Raw genomic sequence first — 23,432 nt, forward strand, 5'->3', positions numbered from 1 at the left:
CTGATGTAGCAATCCTGTGCGTTCTCCTTCTCTGTTTGACTTAAATTGGATAAATGTGGCCCTGCTCTGCTGTGCGCATGGAGACTGGGCTGGAGGGAGAGAAAGAGGCAGTGTCTGCACGGGAATTACACTCCAGGTTACGGGGACCATCCGAACGGCCAGTGTAAGCAGCCGCAGGAAGGATGAGGTAATGAAAGGAAATTCATCACAGACTCCCAGCTGGTGTGCTTAGCTTCTAGTTTACAGTGATTACTTCCTCTAGATTTATTTTTCTAAAGGGACAAATGTCTGACTTATGCTTCTTAGGAAGAATTAGTCAAGGTCTCATTGAATGCCAGACTAACTTGAAGTATCCATACTTGTTTTTATATACAGCGACCTTTCACCAATGTGGGGGGGGGGGCGGGGAGCACCTACCTCCTGTGCAATCGAAACTTCACATATAACTTTTGACCCCTCCCAAACTTAACTATTAATATCCCACTGCTAATTAGAAGCCTTACTACTATCAGAAAGTCAATGAACACATTTTGTATGTTTATTGTATTGTATACTATTTCTTACAATAAAGCCAGAGAAAAGAAAACATTAAGAATATCATAAAGAAAAGATGATACATTTACAGTATTTATTGAAAAAAAATCCACTTATGAGTGGACTTACACAGTTCAAACCCATGTTCAAGGGTCAACTACACACAGGGTGGGGAAAAGTAGGTTTACAGTTGTGAGTATGAAAAACACAGTTTATTCTCGTATTATTTATTAATTATTGTATTATTTTCCATATGAACAAATGCAAACCTAGTTTTGCCCCACCTTTTATATATAAAACAGCTTTATTGATATATAATTCTACAGACCATAAAATTCAGGCTTTTGAAGTGTATTTAATTCAGTGATTTTTAGTGTATTCACAGAGTTGTGTGACTATCACTAGTTAATTCTAGAATGTTTTTTTCTCACTCTGAAAAGGAACTCCATAGCATTTAGCAGTCACTCCCTGTTACTCTTCCTCTGTACCATCTGGCCCTCGGCAACCACTAAACTACTTTCTGTTTTTATAGGTTTGCCTATTCCAATTGTGTCATGTCAATAGAATCATATAGTGTATGTGGCTGGTTTCTTTGAGAACACAGTGTTTCCACGGTTCATCCATGTCGTCATGTGCATCAGTACCATCTCGTGCCCTTTCATTTCAGCCTGAAGAATTCCCTTTATTACTTTTATTTGTTCGGGGCTTCAAGTGACAAATTTTCTGTTTTTGTTTATCTGGGAATATCTTAATTTTGCCTTCATTTTGAGGGACAGTTTTAATGGATGTGGAATTCTTGTCGACAGTCGTTTTCTTTCCGCATGTTGACTATGACATTCCGCTACTTTCTGACTCCCGTGGTGTCTGGTATATGTCAGCTATAAATCTCATTGGCATTTCCTAGTACACGATGAGTTGTTTTTTTGTTTTGCTGCTCTCAGGATTGTCTTTCCGTCTTCGGCTTTGACAGTTGGATTGTGATGTGTTTGCCGTTGGTGCAGTGTAGGTGTGGGCCTAGGAACGTTAGCATCAACATTCCCCGGGAACACATTTTCTGGAATGGGGCCCAGCAGTCTAGGGCTGAACAAGCCTTCTGGGCGAATCGTATGTGCATTCAATGCAAAGCACTAGTCTAGCTGAGAAGAAATGAGAAACTGAATAAAACATAACCATATGGAGGAGCCCTCATGGCCAAGGTATCAAACATTAACTGCTTTAAACAACAATGCAGGGAACACCCCTATTTTACAGATGAAGAAAGCAAGACTTAGAAAGGCTAAGGTTCTTGCTCATTCCCACACAGCTAGTTAGTGGTACTTAGAGTGAGTGACCATAATGCTTATTGTTTTCTCACCTCAATTCTAGTGTCACACTGGCAGACAAAAAACTTACGTGGATTCAAGTCTCATACATAGGACAATAGCATTTACTGAGTGTTCATTGTGGCCAACATCTCACATGTTATTTCACTTTATCCTCTCTAGAACCTGGTTATTGGGAAGAGCTGGACTCAGTGAATGAATGATAAAGTTGAGTTTCAGACTGCTAATAAATTACCAGGGGTTTAGATTCAAAAACCTTGTTGATCTTATTCCAAAGCTTATATTATTTCCATCAATGGTGCCAAAATTGGACCAATATTAAATCAGCCTGCATACTTTATGACTATGTCATAAAATTTAAAGAACTATGCTAAATGGAAGTACTTTTGAACTTCGAGGAGAAAGCTATATGCAGCCAGGATATTTTTAATTTCTACTATTAAGATCAGCAATCGTATCTGAAAATATAAAAGATGCTTCAGCATAATTGCTAAAAGTACATTTCATTAGCCTCCCCAAAAGAGACTCTTAATATATTACCATTTTCTCTTGACTTTGCCTCCAGGAGCTCATTTTTATATTACTACCTCGTGCAAGCCATCAGCCCTGCTTGCACCCTTACACATATACACACTATAGCCTTTCTCCCTCCCTAGCTCTGCTACTAGCATACAGAACAGTAGTGGCAAGAGGAGCAAAAAGAGACTGAACCTTTAACCTCTCCCTGCTTCAGTGACTGACTTATAAAAGGATATGACTTGATTATAGTCCTCATATCAGGAACCGTCCTGCTCCCCAAACACACACTCCCACCCTATGGCTTTCCTGTAGTCCTGGGCAGCCGTAGAGAGGACTGGGACTAAGCTGACCCGTAAAACCTCAGGAAAATGTCTTAACCCCATGCCTGCCACCAGCATGGGAGCTGACTATGAGCCGTGTCACGCGTATCTCAGAGAAGCTCTCACAGACTCTCTCCTGTTTTCCATTTTACAGTGACCTCTCTCATTCCCCAGTCAGCGGTTTCCTCCTGTCCCCGTTACAGTCTCATCTACTATCAGGAGACGCAGGAGTGGGAATTCAGGTGTTTTGTTATTTAGAGGTGCGTCAGTTACAGTCATATGTCTAGATGGGCCCACACTCCCCAGATGTTTGCTTCTAAGTGTGCTTTCCAGAACTCTCTATGCCCCTTCCCCTATACATCATCCACATATCAAAATTCTAAGTTACACTGAATAAGAGAAAGGAGGTCCTTTAATGTATGGACTGTTTTCTAATCACAATACAGTTATAGAAACATGCACCCCCCACCCCCGCTTTTGAGCTAAAAAGGTATGCAGAGGTCATTCCTTCAGTGTAGTAAGTACACCAGACCTTGGAAAAGGAATGGGATGTCAGACAAGGCTTCCAAGTAAGAGAACAAAAAGAGAAAGAACTCTTAGTCAAGTGGCCTTGACCCTAAATACTGCTGCCCACCCTCCCTCCTGAAATAGGGATCCAAAATGACCCCCCCCATTCTATTTCATTATCTTTATAAGCTGCCACCACAGACTAGTTGATGACTAAGGTCCCTTCCCCCCAGAAATTCAGGCAGGTCAGAAGATCGTATGTCCGAGAAGTGTCAAAGAAGGATCAGATGTCCTTTATCTGTCTGAGCAGGCAAGAGGTCAGGTACAGTTAAGGCAGAAAGTACAGGAAGAAACCCCAAGTGCAAGCTGGTGGCAGGGGTTGTGGTGGCCGTGTAGTGACCTGGAAAGAAAACCACAGGGAACAAGCAACCATTGAAAAATAGCCATGTGCCAGATAATTTCTTGGGCCTTGCTAGATATTGCTGAAACCAGTAAAGCTTAGATCACTTGCCTAAGGGTTACCTAAGGGCATCTAGCTAGACTGTGAAGCCAGGTTGACTGATCTAACGCTTATGGTCTTTTCCACCACACTCTCTGGCAGAACAGGTCTTTCGGGCCCTTGTGGATGGCAGTCTGCACCATGATGCAGCAACAGTAACAATCTGTGATGAGGGTTCAGCTGGTTTAGCTCACCTGCTGATGGCTGTTGAATCCCAAACAGCTTTTCTGTAGGGCCACAGAGTGTGGGATAGGGCAACAAGAGTAGTACCTCAGTAGCAACTTCCTGTGCCTTGGGGGGAAAAGTAGGAAAGGGAAAGTGAAGTCTAACGGGGCAGACCTTTTTCATTTTTGTCTCCCTCCCACCTCCCATTTATTCCGAGCCTGCTTTATTTTAGGGCTTGAGCACAAGAGGCCACATTTTAAAGTACTTCCTTGTAATAGTATCAGTAGATTTAACAAAATGGTTAAAGTGGAGCCAGTTTCTTTCTCCATAAGTGGCAGCAGTGAAATTGCCTTCATTTTATTCTGTTAGGGTTGGGTATTCCAGTATTCCCAAGAGAGATCCTACCCTCACCTACCTTCACTGCAGAGCCCTGACCTTCCGTTAGTAGATCTAGCTGCTGTTATTCAGTGTCCACCTAACACCTAGGAACCCCAAAGCCAAGTCACAGAATCCCTGATGAAGAGCGACGTGTGGAGAGAGAAGGGGTAGAAGTGGAATGTTCTGGAGGCTTGGAGCATTGCTCGTGAAGAAGAGACACAAGTGGAGTGCCTCAGTAGACAAAAGCCTTAGGGGTTTGGGTGCTAGGAGGTGGGCTCCGGGCCCCATCTGTACCCCTGGGGAGGCGTATGTGACCCTTTGAGACAAAATTGGGCCATCTCAGTTTTGCCTGAGCTTGGTTCTGCTTATTTAATAGGTAAGCAACCTAAGCTAAAGGAAGTGGTAGACACTAGAGGATGCTCTCAAGCCTGATGTAAAACATGTAGCATGTTATGGTTTATGTGGTATAGGGCCCCTTGGACAGACGAAAGAGCTAATTTTGAGAGAAGTTACAATTGCTTTGTAAGTTTCCAGAAGGTGGTTTTGACTGTCTTCAGAAGTGCCGAGGGCTTGTGTCTTATTATTGGAAGGCAAGATGCTCACAGTGTCTCTTTGTTGTTGATATAGAAATGCTTGCTGAAAGGATGAATAAAAAGAATAGGAGATGCAAAATTAAAATGGCATGAATGCGAGAAGTACAGGCTAAAACTTATTGTCAGAATGATTGGTGTGTTTCCCAACTAGATAAAATTATGTCATGCATGAGTATTGCAGGGGAGGGACATTTTTTCCTCTGCCATTCTAGGTTCTTTTGGCTGGTCTATTAATTAAATTGATATAGCACAAATTAACAGGAGAAAAACAAATTTATTTGTGTACATGTAGGATCCTCACATAGACACGTGAGGTTCAAAGACAGTAAATAATTGAGGCTTATATGCCATCCTAAGCTAAGCAGAAGGGGCTTGGGGTCCAGGGCTTCAGAAGAAAGAAAACAATTCACAGGAAGGTGGAAGAGCAAAAGTTTGATAAACAAATGTTTGGTAAACAGATCTTTGCCCTGCCACCCAGGGACAATGGGACACAGAGGGAATACAGAGAGGACTCCCCAAAGTGTGCCACGCCTACCCCAAACTCTTTGTGGTTATCTCAGTGTTGGCTGTCTTCCCAGACCAGACCTTGTATCTAAATTTTTTTGATTTAAAAAAAAGAAAATAAAAACCAAAAACTCTTCCTGAGTCGCTTGGGGGTTAATTGTCTTCAGCTGAAAATAATCAGCATGTCAAAGTGGCAGGCCTTTGGATCTATAAAAGTTGACTTCCAGAAAGGAGGCCTGGTTCTTGGCAGCATATATTGTGGAAACTGGATATAAACTGACAGATTTGAGTCTAAAATGGGTTATTCCATTTGTGCACCCTCTTTAAGGCCAGAAGAATTTTCCAGAGTTTATGACTATACTCTAAAAAGTACAATATTAGCTGGCCAATTGCTTGGTGCTTAGTGAAGTACATTCTTTTATCTCTGGATAACCCTTTACTTTCGTCTTTACGTTAAGATATTTCTTTCAAAGAGTGCCAGTTCAGCATTTTTTAAATGAGAATTTTTAAGTACAATACATAGCTTTATAATCATTACTAAATTGCAGCCTTAGGGATTAATTCTTCAGGGCTGCTCGGGCGCTCCTCCCCCACCTTCTTCCTAAGCGGGATGTCATTCAGCCATCGTAGCAGGGCACTAATATAACACATGTTCTTAATTTAAGATCCTTAAATTTCCCCTTGCATATTAGTTTCCATTTCAGTTTGCAAGCTAGCAAGAGCAACGTGTTCCCCCTCTATAAGGTTAAACATGGGCACTGAAAATAGAAGAGAAAAACAAGTACCGTAATTTACTATGTACAGCATTGAAACTGGGCACTGTAGCATATGGTCAAAGCCTTTCTTAATTAAATAATCACAGAAAATTCTATATGGATGATTTGTAGACATTCAAAAGTCACGTTGGGAATCTGCTGCTTTTTCATGTTTTCTTTCTAAACACCATTTTCTTAAATAGCCCGTGGTTTTATATTCATATTAGCCACTCAGGGATGTTTAAGAGCTTTGACATCTCTTAGTGTCAGTAATTTCCATGTTCAGATTCGACATATATTTGGACTCACATTAAATCAGGTGTCCTGGTTATCACCATATTAAAAGAATATTTTAAAAATCTATGTGAATATACACACCACAAATCCAAGCCAGGAATTCCTTGCTACCAATTTTGTTCAGGCAACTCCTATTCATTTTGAAATATATCTCTTCCTTCTCATACCTCCGGCAGGCCCCTCTCTCAACTTCAACTGTAATAGAATTGTTTTTCTATGATCTCCCCTCTGGCACCCCAGTATACTGTGACTTCCTCACCCATGGATGTCATCTTTTGTTTTTGAGTCCCCGGCTTCTATCAGAATGCCTAGCAAAGCAGAAAGTGCTTGTTAAAATCCTGCTAAATGAATGAATAACTTGAGCCTCCAGGCTAGCTAGCAGAAGAGTTCAGAGGCTGTGTAAGCCAGATCTCGTTGCAGCCAGAATGGCAGCAGGCCCCCTTTCGGAGCAGTCTGAGGCCGGACCGACACAGGAAGCCACACAGTAAGGTGCGCTCGCACCCACATCCCTGCTGCCTAGCAGCTCTGCTCGGTGGGCCAGCGCCTGCTGGGCGTGTGGCTCCTGCAAACTTTTGCTTATTCAGGAACACCACGAAGTAAAATAGGTAGAGAGAAACATTCCTCTGGTGCAGCCCTAAACAAAACTTAATTACATGAATCATGCTTAATGTTTAAAACTTCATTTTCTAGTCAAGTCAGAGGTGGACTTCATTATTTTGCCTGGAAAATAGACTGGTGACAAGTGAAAGGACTACCTTCAGGTGCCCATTCCGCTCAGCTCAGGGTGGATCCACAGGGCAGAGGGGCTGTGGGAAGTGTCACTTCTCAGCCCTAAACCAGAGGGATGACTTTCCAGGGATCCTGAGAGGAACTTGAGATAAATGGAGGCTGTGCCCTTTGAAGTGTTATTTTTCAGTTCCAAAGATGTCTCAGGTAGTTCCCATGTTAAACAGCTGGGGGTCAAGAGGAGACTTAGACCCACTTAGAGTGCAGTGTTCCCTATTTCATTATAGAACCTCCTCATTTTTAAGGGGCCTGCCAGCCCCGATCAGCTGTGTTCACGTAGCCCCTGCCTTAAGTGCCAATTAAACTCTTGGGCCTGGAACTGCTAGCTAAGGCTTTTTTTTCACACTTGGAAAATATGAACCTTTAGGTTTTATTCAACAGAATTTCAAGCTAGCAGCTTGGAGCACACCCTACTTCTGGGGAGGTGCCCAGAGTACTAGACTGAGCAGCTGACATGCGCTTGAGTTCTGCTTCTGTTGCAAACCAGCCATTGATCCTGGCTCCTGAGCCTGTTACCTCTTTTGATAAATGGAAATTATTGCTCAGCTTATGGCAAGGAATGTTTGATATTACTTCACAAACTCTGAAGACTATCCAACCCTCTCTCTGATGCTCTGGAAACATTGCATTCTAAATATATCAGAGCCCCTTCCACAGTGACTTTGTCTCAAGGATCTGGGAGAGGGTGTTTGTCTGATGGTGTTTCCAGATGGATCAGTGTCTCTTTTTGGGCTTTTCACTTTCTTATCATTCCTGGCCTCCAAGAAAATCACGTATTTTCTGACCCAGCCATAAATTAAAACATAATTTTAAAAAACTTTATATAGCATTTGTATATTGTATCAGAAGGGTTACTTTGAATATCTAGTTTATATATTGCCCTGTATTGTTCATTAGTATAGGCAAACATAAACTTTAAAGAATCCTTAAATAAAGCAGTTTGCTGCCAAAACTGATTGCTTCCTTGCCACACTCCTGGGAAAGTTCTGCATCTTAGGAAAAAATTTAAATATCTGGTTGAATGTGTCAGATTTGGGTTCAGATTCCAGCTCCTTCACTCAAATGCTTTGGCCTTGGTGAGGTTCTTGTTCCATATCTGTACAATAATGATAGTAATACGAGGTCTGTCCAGAAGGTATCCAGCCATGTGATACAAAAAAATAGAGACATTTCTTGAAGAAGATAAAAAGATACAAGAAACATTGTACTAGGGCAATGATGCCTCAGTCCCCTTCAAAGTAGGCACCTTGGAACATGACATAGTTCTCCCAGTCGCCATCAGCTGCCCCATCATATTTTCCTGAATCTCATCAACAATCTGAAATCTCTTCCCTTTCAAGGGTGATTTTAGTTTTGGGAAAAGCCAGAAGTCACAGGGCACCAAATGTGGGCTGTAGGGGGCTGAGTCACCCAGGTGATTTGATGTTTCCCCAAAACACTCTGCATGAGATGTGATGCATGGGTGGGCACATTGTTGTGATGAAGCTGCCGATCACCAGTTGCCCATGGCTGTGGCCTTCTGTATCACCTGGATAGTTTCCAAAGAGGAATGTTCAAACTTAATGCAAAATTTGATGCACATTTGTTGCTCTACTTGCTCGGTCATTTTGAATGAGGGCCACACAGTGCACACTCACTCAACAGCATCTACTGCCCCCACTGACTAGTATAGTGACATTGTCACTGTTCACACATGCACATTCCAGTCCACTTTCCTTGGCTGCCAGGTTACATTGATGCCACACAAACCATTCTAGTTATATTAACAATGACTGGACTTTTTCTGGACAGACCTCAAGTGTGCACACATGCATAATAGGTTTATTCAAATAAAGATAACTGCATAACCACAAAGACTAGTTTGTTTTTAATTGAAACCATAGGGATGAAGATTGATTCTATGATAGAGAAAGTCGGAGAAAGTATAATTCCATTAAGCACCAGATGAATCAAGCTGTACCTTTCATTTCCAGCCTTCTCGCCTTTTCTCTCCACATTTCTTCTCTCTGTCTTTAATTAAAAAGCAAACAAGTCTTTTAAGGAAGCTCAATTTCAGAAGTTCCTATTATACCCCACTCCCACAGATTTATACGGAGACAGAGACACTGCTTGTAATTCGCTGGAAATGAAGAAAAATAAGGTATCTCACTAAAGAATCAGCAAACAACACGAGGACATGAAAAAAAATATAGCCAGAGCTTCTCTGGCTTATGTAGGAAAATCAAAGAACCATGAAATTAATTTTATTTGTCATTAAAAGATACTAGTCTTAGAATCCAGGACGTGATTATGTAATTATAAATTAATTTCAGTAGCATGCTCTCATCTGAACTAAATGTCAGCAGTAGTTATGAGAAGTATGTTAATGAGCATCACAAAAGCCGGTCTGCTTGCTTGTGCCTCCAGATGCCCAGCAGTAGAGATCAAGCCTCCTGCTGCAAGGGGGCCTGCTGTGGTTGTCTAAGACTCCCCAGTGCACGTGATCAGTTTTATAGGAAGCCACTCTCTTTAACATGTTCCTGCTTAACTGAAAAGGAGGGACTAGAAGGGTGTCCACAGGCTGCACTCAAGTGTGGAATAAACATTAATACAGCAGCTGAAATGTGAAGTTGAACATTTCAATTTCAAAATGGTGTTCAGGAGCATCTGGTGACACGTCTATATTTTAACTCCGGTGAAGTGTGAAAATTAAATGAATACTCCGTCAGGTGCTATTTATGAATTATGACCTCCCCGCTTAAACAGATTGTTTTTTATAGTTAGGGTGGCACACCTCATTTGTGAAAAATGCCTCTCTGGCATTCACACACTGCTTCTTATGTCTTCTAGTCATTTTATTAATTGTATATGTTTGCCAAGGAAGAGCCCAAGCATACCTATATCGTGAATTAAACTGGGTAGCGCTCGGGTTTAAGACAGTGGGTTTGTCATCAAGTTGACTGCCTCATGTTCAGCCAGGGTTAAACTCAATGCTTGATATTTGTGCTTATGCAAAAGTCTCATGGAAGAAATGACAATTCTCATTTGTAATTGACCTTTTTCTCAAATTGTTATTCCTGCCACTTTGCCTTCAGAATGTGATGAGGGAAGGTGAGGCAGCTCAGGGTGCAGAGGAGCCACTGGGGGAGGGGCGGCTCTGTCCACGCCCGGTGTGAGGACTCACCTAGGCCCCCTTGATTACGCAGGTGTGTCCCATCACTGCTTCCTCTGTCAAGCCCACAAAGAAAGTTTGCCATGCCGGTACTTATGGTCGTGATGATGCCTTGGCCTTAATGCATTCTCAGGGACAAGGTAGTTTGTTCTGTGAGGATTCGATTGTAAACTGTTTCTTATAATCCTGGGCTAAGACAGCAAAGCCCAAACAACTAATTGCTTACAGTCAAGGATCCCAGTTTGTTTTAGAACATTCTAGGGCGTGAAGCCAGGATACAGGCCGGTTTCTAGAGAAGGCGGTGGTGACATTTCGGTGATCCTGAATACTGCTGTGGCTTTCATTTCACCATCTGGGGCTCTGGGGCTCTCGGGCTCTTGCATTTAGACCAGGTATGAGATTCTCGTCGGCATAGGCAAGCCCCACTTTCTCAAAGCAGTGCTTTCCTGACATCCTCGTCATGGGGTGGATCTCACTTACCCAGAGAAACAACAGGTCTGTGTTCTTGACAAAGGGATTGGCAGGCCACTCGTTGTAAGTATATCCAACACGTGAGTGAAGCGAAACGGTCCCACTCTGAATCTCCCATCAGTAAGCCTCTCCTTGCACGATAAGCTCCTGAGTTAGGACTCTGCAAGGAACAAAAATATCCACCTTAAAAAGCCTTGAGTAGGACAGACATTTCATGTCTCAGAACAAGAAGAGGGGGGTTCCACGCTGGTTTCGCAGCTCCTATCCCCTCATGGTTGCAGACGGCTGGGAAACACACCAGCCAACAGCAAGCCGAAGAAACCAGATTCATTCACCCTTTGCAGCATTGTGTCTCTTTCAGTGAGAAAGCCTTTCCCAGAAGCCCCAGGCCGATATCCCCTGAAGTCTTTGTCCAGGGAGGACCCAGGACGTTCTCCCAGACTTTCTTCCTCTCCGATATGTCCTTTATTCTCTGTGATCTACCCATTCGGGTCTTAAATAATCTGCTCTCTACCTTCTATCCAGCAATTTTCAACCTTTTTCATCTCATGGCACACACAAACTAATTACTAAAATTCTGGGGCACACCAAAAAATATATTTTTTGCCTATGTGACCAATCCCCTCCCCCCCCAAAACAGATATAATGTTGATTCATTCACACTGAATGGCTATTGTTGTATTGGCTGTTGTCATTTTTTTTTAATTTGGCAATCTAAGGCACAGGTGGCAAACACAAGGCCCACGGGCCAAATCTGGCCCTTCACCTTGTTTTATCTGGCCCGGCACCTTGTTTCTACCCAGTGGCAGCGCTGAGCTCCTTGCCCCTAGTTAAGGAGTAGTTACATTTGTACAGTCCTAAAATTGCATTCGGCCCTTTGAAGGCAGCCCCGAGGCTGATGTGGTCCTGGTGAAAATGAGTTGGACACCCCTGATCTAAGGGAAAAGAGGTCAGTGCCCCGACTAAATAGTCAGGTGTTGCATGTTTTAAAAAGTCCTGTGACACACCGGTTGAAAATCGCTGCTCTATTTCTCTGTTTACCATGTTAATTCAAATCCTCATTAACCCCACCTGTTTTCTCTGCTTCCAGGTTATCTTCTACACTGCCTTTGAAGTGATCTTTAAAACACAAATCTCATGATGTCACTGTCCTGCATAAAACCCTTAAGTGGTTCTTAATCACATATACAATCACATTTCCATTTTCCTCCTCACTATAAGAATGACCTCTCCCATCTTTACAAAGGAGAAATATCTTACATGGAAGTCCAAGACAGCTAATGATGGCCGGAGAGCTGGAAATGGGGGTGGGGAAGGGGCTCGTAGTTCAGCCCAGCGGATGCCTCTGCTTCCCTTACATGGAGGCTCCAAAGCCTTTCCTTGGATCCTTGGTAATACAGGCAAATGGAAACACCTCCTAGGCAGTTAGTTTGGACCTCAGCAGTGTCAGTCAGGCTAAGGGCACAGACCCAGACGACAGTGGGAGCAAAGGGTAGGAACATGCAGAGTGAGAAGGGAAGAGGACCTTCCAGAGAGACAGCTCCGGGAGTTATATTGACACAATGCCCCAAGTACGTAGTATTCAGTAACATAACATTTCTATTTCATCTTTCAAATCCTAAGAATGTGCCTTGTAGGAGAATTTATGTTTTGATTGTGTTCGACATGTCAACCCAATCAGACGCTTGAGGGCAAGGTGAGGATGATTGAAGACCAAAATACAAATATCAAAAACGGAGAATAACAAATTGTAATTGTATGAGTTCCTGTTTTTACATTTTCATTCTAAGGTAAAAGATCTGTGATTTGCTTTGATAGTCCCTAAAATTAATCTCTTTTTTCTTTCCACAAGGCTTTTCATATCAGAAATCCTGAGTTGACCAACATTTCATGTGTTTCCAATTCTAATCAGGGTAGAAACAGTTTGGGGTTGAAACAGGCTTAAGAATGGAATTTCAAAAAGAACTATAATAACTGAATATGCTAATTATTCTCCTTGCTCTTGATTTACTCTTTATGTCTATTTAAGAATTCAGTCTTTTGTGTTGTTCCATGCAGACTAAAGAGCTATTTAGATGCAATTTATATTCTGTTACAGAATATGACTTTTCTTAACGAGGAGGTTAAATATTAATGAAGACTAATTGATGAATAATTTTAGCAAGTAAAGACATTATCGCTTTGGTGCAAGAGCTTACAGGGTTGCAGCAGGTATTTGCATACTCAGCTCATTGTCAAAAGGGAGGGAGGAGAAAGCAGAGGAGCTGGACAGAGGGCTCCAGGCAGTGATGCGGGCCATTCCAACCACACCGGACTGTCCAGCTCTATCTGCTTTTATCCATTCTCCTTCAGAGGAGGATGTGACGAGAGCTCGTCTCTTTGTGTATCATGCGGGCTCCAGGCGAGCCGGCCTTCAGTGTTGCTTCCGTCTGACTCTGACCACCCCACCCCCACCTCCTGTCCACTGAGGCCTCATCTCTGCCATCACGGTAGGTTTTTTTGCTTCTGCCTGACTGTCTGCCTCCGTCATACCCCGAGCTGACCTGTGTCTGACCCCTGGTCTTTCCTGCCAGACTGTACAGGCGAGTTTGTACAGGCAGCTTCCTCGTGGCTCCCCGTGGCTCTGTGGGGTCCGGCTGCGGGCCTCTGTCACTCACTGGCTCTTCCGGGCCTGTCTAGCTGGGGAACCCCCTGCCCCACATCATCCCCACTTTCAAATGGAGCTTCACAGAAACTCGGCACCAGCGAGAAGCAGAAAATATGTATTAATTGCCTGAGGCTTCAAACCGATTTGGATTCTCTAACCTTTTAAAATGTGATGTGTGTTTAAATTAAGAGTAGCAGAGACAAAAATGATGTGGGAAAGTGATAATGTTATCCTAGCCTATTTCAGTGACATTGTAACACGGTTAAGAAAATTGACTGTCAGATTTGATCAGTGTTGTTGAAGCGAGCGAGCCATCATTCTCCGAGTGGCTGGAGTCAAATTCGCACCCGGCAGGAACGGTTTTAATGACTGAAGAATCCAGTTACCACGCGAAGCAGCCTAGGCATTGCTGACCTCCTGCGTTGCCTCTCTCTTGTTTTCCAGGTACCACGTGCTTGATTGCTCTGCTATCAGATAAAGACCTCACCGTGGCCAATGTGGGTGACTCCCGTGGGGTCCTCTGTGACAAGGACGGGAACGCCATTCCTTTGTCTCATGATCATAAGCCGTACCAGCTGAAGGAAAGAAAGAGGATAAAGAGAGCTGGTGAGCTTGTGATTGCCCCCAAGCGCTGTCTCCTGTCTCGCTGGGTGGATGGGGGCCTTGCTTGGGTAGCCCCCGGGGCATAAGGTGTTTAGTAACTGGTGATCAGTGGACCAGCACCGAGGCTGCTGCTGAGGTAGCCGAGGCTGGACTTACAACATTGCCTATCGAACACATGGCCGCTGAATCTGCTCTGCTTCATGGCCAAAGACTCCAAAGGGCCAAAGGGAGCCCTTTACTAGTTTCAAGGCTACTGAGATCTTTAGGCCCCTGCTTGCAATATCTTGCTTCCCTCCAGCTGTGCCAAACTACTAACCACTCCCCGAGTGGACCCTGTTTCTGATGCCTCTGTGCCTGTGCAAGTGCTGTCTTCACTGCCTAGCAGACAACAGCTACGTGACTGTGAGACTGAGCTTAGGGGTGTCCTTTTAGAAGCCTTCCCTGGCACCCTGAGCTACGGGCTCCCCCGGGCTGGGTTAGGTGCCTCTTCAGTCTTTCCCCAGCATCCTATGTGGGCCTCTCGGCCGCCTTTTATAAAGTATAGCTCTCTTATCTGTCTTGCCTTCCCAGCTGTGAGGTCTTTGAGGCAAGAGCTTGTTCTGTTTATTTATATCATCCCACACCTCACTCAGTACCTGGTATAAGGACATATTTTGAGGGGTGAGATTCCCTTGTGTATTCATTTTTTTCAACAACTAGGGATTGGGGGTATAAACTTACATTCTGGAATTGGGATGAGGGTGGGGGATGTAATAGACATTAACAAATAAATAAAACAAGTAAATTATCTAGAGTATTACAAGGTGAGATATTACCAGGTGAAAACTGTTATGGAAAGAGAGCAAGCAGGTGAGGGAATAGCGAGTGTCAGGAGGTGGTCTGTGTAGGCTCACGAAGGTCGAATACTTGAAGGAAGGTTATCAATTGATGGTTTCATTTTCATGATGAGATTTGCGGGCTACAGTTCTTTTCGGCCTGTGGACAGGAGGTACCCTTCCCTGGCCTCTCCACACTCACAGCTGCAGCCTGTGTGCCGTGCATGATGCGCCCGCTGGAGGCCCGGCTGTGGGGGTGGGCATGTGCCCTGGGTCTCTGGCCAGGACGGGCCCCTGCTGCCAGGGGTAATTTGCAGGTTGACTCTGAGTCTCTACAGGTCAGCTGCTGCCCAGAACCTAATCAGCATTTGAGTCTTCGCAGTAGGAAGCAGTACCATTGAGTCAAAAAGTGTTGGATTTTATTACTCCCTCCTGCTTCAGTGACTGCATGTGATGCAGAATAATTTTTAATGAAAGCTTGGGTCGAGTTTTCTGTTAATGGGATGGAGTAAACCATGTTTCAGGAGCATCTATCAAGCTTTGATGGGCAGCAGGCAGTATGAGTGAAATGCTCTGGCTTCCTTACTTACAAGGACGCCGTCTCCCATGAGCCCATGGCGACCCTGCATTGAGATACAGTTAGCCTTTTCTTGTGTAAGCGTAGGCAAGGCTGTGTATGCGATACACCTGGAAATGTCATCTTAGTGTCCATCACTGTTCTGAAATGTCACTCCTGTTTTACCCTCCTTTTTTCATGCCATCCACCACCTCCACCCTGCCCTGCAGGGATGCCTTATGAAGCAAATTTGGAAACATCTTGGAGGAGCTGGATCTAACCTGTCCAGGGGGTGGTTTATAGCAAAACTGAAGTGACCACGATTGGTTTCATTACCTTCATGTGGATTTTCCCTGACCTCAGCTTTCCTTTTGGGACATCCATCTCCCCCTTTTTTGTGTGATAATTCGCTGCAACCAGTCTGGGCCAAACACCTGGTGGTCTTTCTGGTTCCATTCCTGGTGCTGTTTCCAACAACAGGGGCACCCGCTGCCATTGTGTGATATCACTCAGTGCTGGGAGCCACACCTAGCAATTTACGTGCACTTTCTCTCCCTACTTGTGAGGTCAATTATGTCATCATTTTACAACCAAGAAAACGGAGGCTCCAAAAGGCTTGTGTATACATGACACACGGCCAGTGAATGGTGAGGCCGGAGTTGAGACCGGCTGACTCCACCGCCCGCACTCTTCCCGTCCCACCGCACTTCCTGGCGTGTTCTCATGCATCCCTGCCCACAGAAGTCCTGCCCATCGCTCACAGCCCGGCTTCAACATTCACTCCTCCCTGATCCTCACAACTGCACACTGCCCCTTCCTCCTCATCTGCCGACAGCATTTGCAGGTGCCAGGCTCTCCTGGCAAGAATACTGCTTTGTGCTTGTGAGTGTTAGTACATGTGGATTTGATTTCCTGCCAGACTGTCTACTTCTTTAGAGAAAGGTCTGGATCTCATATAACTCTATAGCCTGCAAATTGCCTCACATGGAGTATGCGTTTAATAACTATCTGACAAATAATAGGTGAATGGACAAAGTTCTAATTAAAGAAAAATAATAATATATAATATTGAGTGCATGTTATATTCAGGGATTATACTAAGTGATTTATATGGAATAATGCCTTTATTTCTCACAACACAATGGAATGTGTACTATTATCATCCCCATTTTGCAGCCAAGGAAACTGATGAGAGAGAGAGAGAGCTTCTCATCCAAAGTCACACATAGCTGGAAGTAACGAAGCTAGCCTGACCCGAGAGCTGAGCCTTGGAACACTGTGCTAAAATATACACCTTACTTTTTAATCCTGATCCTATTTGGGGTGCTGTTTTGAGATCTATACAGGCACAGCCAAAGGCATCCCAAGCTAAAATATGGATCCCAGTGGCTGTCTCTGGTACCTGCCCACCTGCCTTTTGCCATTCTCCTCCAATCTCCACCCTAGTGTGCCCTCCTGTCAATCACTGAGCTATCAAGCTGTTGTTAAGTTAAAACCGATCCATACATATTTCTTACCCTCAGTATTCTTATTGATATTTTCTTAAAGTCTTTTAAGAATGAGGGCATGAGTGCCTCCTGGTAGAGGGTCAGACCTCAAGCCGTGCAGCAGGGCTGCTGTTCTTTCCTGGCAGCCCCAGGGTGGGGTGAGGGGAGCACGTGGGACAAGTCTTTCTTGCGCGGGCCTGGACTACACCAGGTGTATGAGGTTGTCGGTCAGGCTAATGAGTTCATTCTCTTTCCAGGTGGTTTCATCAGTTTCAATGGCTCCTGGAGGGTCCAGGGAATCCTGGCCATGTCTCGATCCCTGGGGGATTATCCACTGAAAAATCTGAACGTGGTCATCCCAGACCCAGATATCCTGACCTTTGACCTGGACAAGCTCCAGCCCGAGTTCATGATCTTGGCATCCGATGGCCTCTGGGATGCTTTCAGCAATGAAGAAGCTGTTCGATTCATCAAGGAGCGCTTGGATGAACCTCACTTTGGGGCCAAGAGCATAGTTTTACAGTCATTTTACAGAGGCTGCCCCGACAATATAACGGTCATGGTGGTGAAGTTCAGGAATAGCAGCAAAACAGAAGAGCAGTGAACCCTTTGGGGTCTCCACTGCCTTAGACTAAGGGACTTTAGACACACTCGTCTCTTTTAATGTAGTGAAAGAAGTGGGAATTACGGTTAGGATCATCATCCCAGACGTGGGATTCCCCCTCCCTGGCCATTGTAAGTCTCTACTCAGTGATGACGAACAGAGGTGCTCTTGGCCGACGTAGTTGAGAGGCTGGAAGAGGTTTCTTCATGTTCTCCAATTCTTTCATCCAATGTCCAAAATATATAAATACATAGCTGTAGACTCACATGTATGAAGTGAATGGCATATGTGCGATATAGTCTCCCTCATAAGATTCTTTTCAAGACCCCTCCCAGGGCCTCCCAGGCCTCAGACTGTGTGTCCTCTTTGGAGTAGTGAGCAGGGCAGGCCTCCCAGAGCCGCAGGAGACGGGCCACAGTGTCGCCTGTGAGCCAGGGTGGCAGGGCCCTTTGCTGAAGGCCGAGCTGCCCTGAGGATGCCTTGTCCTCCGGAGCCCAGGTTTTCAGCTCGGCTCTGCCCAGAAGTGGATTTAGAAGGGTTTGCTACTCCACGGCTGCTCAAGGAGACTGAGGGGAGTGGGAGGTAGAGGCGGCCTGCACGGCAGAAACACCCTTTTTCCCCTCACTCCCTTCATTAGTTAAATAGACTTTGTGTACCACCTGACCAGTCTTTGTGCGTTTATCCTAATTGTGCATGACCTTAACCTTTTGCTTACGTCCTTAAGTAATAGGCAGCTGTTAAACTTCACAACCAGACACCGTGATTTTTTTTTGTCTTACATTGCCAAGAAACCTATTAGGGGAAGTCAAAAAATCAAATCATAATATCATAATTCCTTCCATCTTTAAGGATAGATAGAGGAAAATAATGGCTAAGTCACTGTCTCCCTTGAGGAGTCTGTTGTTTGCATTGGGAGAGGAAGCTGGTGAGGTTCCCACCCTGACCTACACTCCAGCTGCCAGTTTTTATGCTTTTTGTCCCTCCCCCCCCACCACCCTGTGCTCCTGTTCTAGTAGCTTTCAAGTGAGTGTTCCAAGAAGCAGCAGCCTAGAACTGCAGGTGTGTTCCTTGAAGCTCAGTACGGAGTTCCCAGCCACGCTCTGGAATTTGGTGGTCTGCTGGTACGTGCTTCTCTGTGGTGGTGGAAAGCAGTAGCTCTTAATGTTTGGCTGCAAACCCCTGTCCCAGCGGGTGGCTTTCCCCAGGCAAACCATCTGGTGACAACAAAGCTGTTTGGGAATCCCAGCTCAGACTTGTACTGTTAATCTGCCCAGAGTTATTTTGGGGCCAGGTTTGCTGCTTTGAGCTTCCTATTACCAAAGTCACATTTCTAATCTCAGTATTTTATAAGTCAGTCGACAGAAAATGCTCAGTCATCCTGTTCGCCTGACCATGGTGACTCAAACAGCCAGACAGGACTTTCGTTGCGTTCCCGCACCCCGGTGTCTGAAGTACCGGGGGATCCACCTGGTTCTGTCTTTCGAGTCTGCACTTGTCTTTCCAGCTCCTCGAAGGCCCCGTTCACTGGCACCTCCTGCCCTTGGGGCCCTCCCCTGCCTTCCTCCAGCGGTGGAGCTTTTCTGAAGCAGATTCCAGAGAACCTGGGGGGTTGGAAAGGTTCCCTTCTGGTGACCGAGGGCTGCCATCTCCCTTGAGTCCTCCAAGCACTTGCCTTTCTTTGACTAGGAGGATCAGTAATGTTTTCCCAGAGATTTGCTTACTTTTGTAAACTGTAACATTAGAATTATAACCTCGAATTTTTTTTTTAGCTATAGAATGTTCTAGTACAAAATATCTACCACCATTTAGAGGGAGGGATTTGCCTATTAAGAGACACAGAACAACTGGATGTGGGTGTTTGGGCCGGGAGTCAGAGGGGGTGTGGGAGATGGGCTGACCGTCGTCAGTGACTGGACAGTCAGGCAGGTGGCGGGAGGGTCAGGCCAGGTGGTGGGGTTTGCCTGGAGACGCAGGGTGTTCTGACTCTGGAGAGTGACTGAAGCCCACCATCTAACTCGAGTTCAGGAATAAGCAATTTCTTCCTTTTTATGGCGACTGTCAATTTCCCTTTTTTATTTTTAACTTAACCCCCAAATTCATAGTCACACGAAAAAGACATGTTTAAATGCCGTGGTCTTTGTGATTGTCTAAGGTGAAAACAGTGTTGTTGGGTGGAGATGAGACAGGAAGGCTGCAGAGTCGGTAAACCAGGGTGCATGGGCCCTGCCGAGTGTCTCGGCCGCTGGTGCCGAGGGCCGCGGGGCATGACCTCCCCTCTCACTGAGGTTCCCAGGGTGTTTTCCGAATTTTGCTTTGTAGGATGAATTCACTTCTGACCTGAACCAAGTAGTATGTGTATTTCCTGTTCCCTTTCTGCCATTGTCCTCTCCTTTTGGCTTGTAGGTTTTTAAAAGATAGAAGTTCCAGGCAAAATAGCAGCAGTTCAATTAATACCTGTTTTTACTATCAGAATATTTTGCTTCCTCCCCTGTCTCAGAGCTCTCCCCCCCAGACCCTCCTCCGGCTGTTGGGGGTCTGCAGACATCACCCTCGGGTGCCTTGTGGCTCACAGCTGCTCCCATTTTCTAGGGACAGGGAAGGGGGCATCTAGCTATTAGGGAAGTTGATTTGAGAAGTTTGCATGTGAAGCTTCCCTAAATAGCACTGCCAAAGCCCTGGATGCCCCGAGGCTGCCCAGACTTCTGTAGCCCGAGTTCGCCTTGCCAATAGCCCCCATGGTGCCAAATTAGGGATGATTTTATAGTCTTTTAGAAATGAAGCTGGGAATGAATGACCACATGTTTATGAGCCCCCAGCAGGACGCCAGGCCCAGGGTCTCCTCGGTGCGCTCTGCCCTGCCACACCGCTCTGCTGGTCCAGTCCTTAATGGGGATTGCGATTTGGGTGATGGTGTGGAGGGTGAAGACAGGGAAATTTTTTTTTAATTCATCGTATTTCCAATTCTCTAATCAAAGGAGTAAACAATACTTACACAGAAAACTTTAAAGCTAGTTCCCAAGACCTGCATTGATTTTATGGGACCAATTAGTCCAAGGCACTTAACTCTGAAGTCGCTGCTCTAATACACGTATGTACACATTGCTGGTTACAAGTGGCCACATGCTCTTCCTGCATTAGATCAAAGATGCTGTCCTCTTGAATCTTGTCTATAATCTCTTGTAATGAGAGAATCACAGAGAGCGTTTTATAGCGTGAAGGAGCACATGCAATCTGGATCATTTAAAACAGGCCTTACTTCATACACCTGGAATGATGTCAGCTCACGTACTTTTTGTGCAAGCAGGATTGTATGAGAGTGGGGACATCATTGTTTTAATCCTACCTAAAGTAATTTTAGGAAATTGGTTACACTGTTGAATTGGATCACTGGATATCTGGCAATAGATGAAGGATTCACAAAGGCAGCAGTCACTTTTTTCTTTGCCAGGTAGATGCCTCGATTTTCTTCCCAAGTTGTTGCCAGATCAAACTTTCTTGCAACTATGTCAATGCAAAAGGTTTAGAAAGGGCAACATTTCATTGTGCACTTGAAAATATAGCAATACATACTCTGGATGAGACATTATTTCCAATGATTTTGGAAATTTTTTCTTCCTTTTAACCCATCATTAGACTGATCTTCCCTTAATATCCCCCCAAATCGCCTTAGCTCATCACACCAGCATTCCTAACCCAGAGATGACATGACTGTTAGATACACACTGGGGCCTATTTACTACCTGGGGTGAAACCACTGACATCTAGACCTTGGAGCTAGTCAGCTGCACACTACAGGAGAAGTGGGATCCCGGCGTTTCCCAAAGTGAGTTCCACAGAACACACGTTCCAAGGATGCTCTCCTATGTATAGGGTTTCAGGATCAAAGAGGTTTGGAAAACACGCTGTCTTAGAAAGTTAGCACATGTATATGCCCATCAAAGCTTCTAATGTAAATGGTGGGGGGAGGGGCACACCACAGATGTCATTTTAGTTAGCTTGGTGGTTTCTGGAGTCATTTGACCACAGAAACGTTTTTTAAGTCATGCTTAATAACATCCCAAGGAGTTCATGTTCCATAGGACCCACTCTGAGAAATTTTGATATATGTACATATTAGTGTTTTCTCATTCACTTTGACTCTTTGTAATTGGGATATAATTTGCAATTTGGAGGCACTAGTCCTGTCGAGTAAGAGCCTGACCTGTTCAGGGAAGAGGCATTAAGAAAGAGGATCGTGTAATGTGGTTAGCAGCAGCCTCCCCTGGGTAGCAGGCGCCCAGCCATCCTACCTGAAGCGCTAACCGTCCTCTCCCTACTTTGGTGTGGGGGGTAAGCAGGAGCCTTGCCGACCTGGGGATTCCTCGGATTCGTTCCAAGAGCTTTCCGTTGTTGCTGTTTTAACTTCTCTTTGCCATCCAGACTGAATCATGGTAAATATTTTTACATTACATCACATCACTACGTGGGAGTAAAAAATACTAAAAATAATAGAAAATGAGGAAAAAGTTATAAACTATTAACATTTATTTACTCTTCCCTCTGTCCTTCAGTCCAGGTTCAATGAAATAATTTTAAATCCACCAAAGCTCATTTGTTCTAAAACCCCGGCCCCATGCTGTCCCACCGTTCACAATGTTATATGTACAACTAGGTTTGTCAGGTTACCTCTCACCTAAAAGGTCAGGCTTATTGTCACTCTCAACTTGGACAATGGGTTTGAGAAACTCTGAAGGATAATCCCAAAAGAACAGAGGAGACCAAGCTAGTTGAAAACGTGATACAAAGGGAATTTAGGGTGAAGTCATTAATTAAAATCACATCTAATATTTGGGAATACACCCGCCCTCTAGATGTCCAAATTCTGTTTCCTAGTGTTAAGCTGAAACCTGTTTAACCAAGAGTTGATTACAATAATATTTATGTGTTTAGTAATAACCACATCATCATGTGTACAATCACTTGAACAAGTGCAAGTTAAGGACTCTGAAGAGAGCATGTCACTGTTCGGTTCATAAATCATCATAGGCATTGTCACAATTTAAAACCCCACCCAAAAGCAGCAAGCAGCAAAGGTATAGATTATTAGAGGTGTGGTTCCATTTGTTCTAGAAGCTCTAAATATACCTTGGCCTCTGACATTTGCCAAATCCAAATTAATGTCAAAAACCTCCAGAACCCAGAGTCCCGAGCTCTGAGCAAAGCAGCTTACTGTACAGGCTTGGTGGCAGATTGCGGTGGGGGCCAGTTAGGGAGCAGGACAATCCTCCTGGGCTACCAGCTGCCTCTGTAGGAGAGGGACTGTGTACCCGTCACCTTTCGTCATGAGGAAATCCACAGGCTAAAGGTGATGTCATGCATCATTGTCTCAGCAGATTTGTAGATTAGTCAGGTAATGCATAGTTTAAAATGAGTTGATGCAAAAGCAAAGGTATTGGGAAAAAACCTTTAGAATACCCAGATATTAAAAATGTGAGAAGTGGATTATTTAAAATTTGGATTATCAGAGTTTTACTATTCACAGGTTATATTTAATAGTGAATTTTGACACCAGCACATAGATTAGTAGAAGGCAGTTGTTCCCATTGGCACCTGTTCAAATGCAAGTCTTCCCATTTACCGCGTTGGCCACTGCTTTGCTGGCATGTTAATGAAGACAGAATCTCATGCTCCTTCTGATCAGGCTGATGGCACAGTCAGACTCACATTTAAGGAAAACAGTTTGGAACATTTTTAATCAAAACAATGCAAAACTAATGCCCAGGTGACCAAAGTCAGAATGTAAAGGAAACACTTTTAAGAAAATGTAGCCCTGGCTGGCGTAGCTCAGTGGATTGAGCGTGGGCTGGGAACCAAAGTGTCCCAGGTTCAATTCCCAGCAAGGGTACATTCCTGGGTTGCAGGCCATAACCCCCAGCAACC

At 44.5% G+C, this 23,432-nt stretch overlaps 1 protein-coding gene across 1 annotated transcript in view; it reads left to right on the forward strand.

Moving 5' to 3' along the window:
- Nucleotides 1-23,223, forward strand: part of PPM1L (protein phosphatase, Mg2+/Mn2+ dependent 1L) — a 239,563-nt gene extending 216,340 nt beyond the window's left edge. The window contains exons 3-4 of the mRNA XM_028504523.2: nucleotides 13,893-14,054; nucleotides 17,167-23,223. Of these exons, the coding sequence (XP_028360324.1) occupies nucleotides 13,893-14,054; nucleotides 17,167-17,513 (509 nt within the window). The 3' untranslated portion in view covers nucleotides 17,514-23,223. The remainder of the gene's footprint in view (nucleotides 1-13,892; nucleotides 14,055-17,166) is intronic.
- The last annotated feature ends 209 nt before the right edge of the window (nucleotides 23,224-23,432 follow it).

This window comes from Phyllostomus discolor, chromosome 2 (genome assembly GCF_004126475.2).
Source record: "Phyllostomus discolor isolate MPI-MPIP mPhyDis1 chromosome 2, mPhyDis1.pri.v3, whole genome shotgun sequence".
Classification (NCBI taxonomy): Eukaryota; Metazoa; Chordata; class Mammalia; order Chiroptera; family Phyllostomidae; genus Phyllostomus; species Phyllostomus discolor.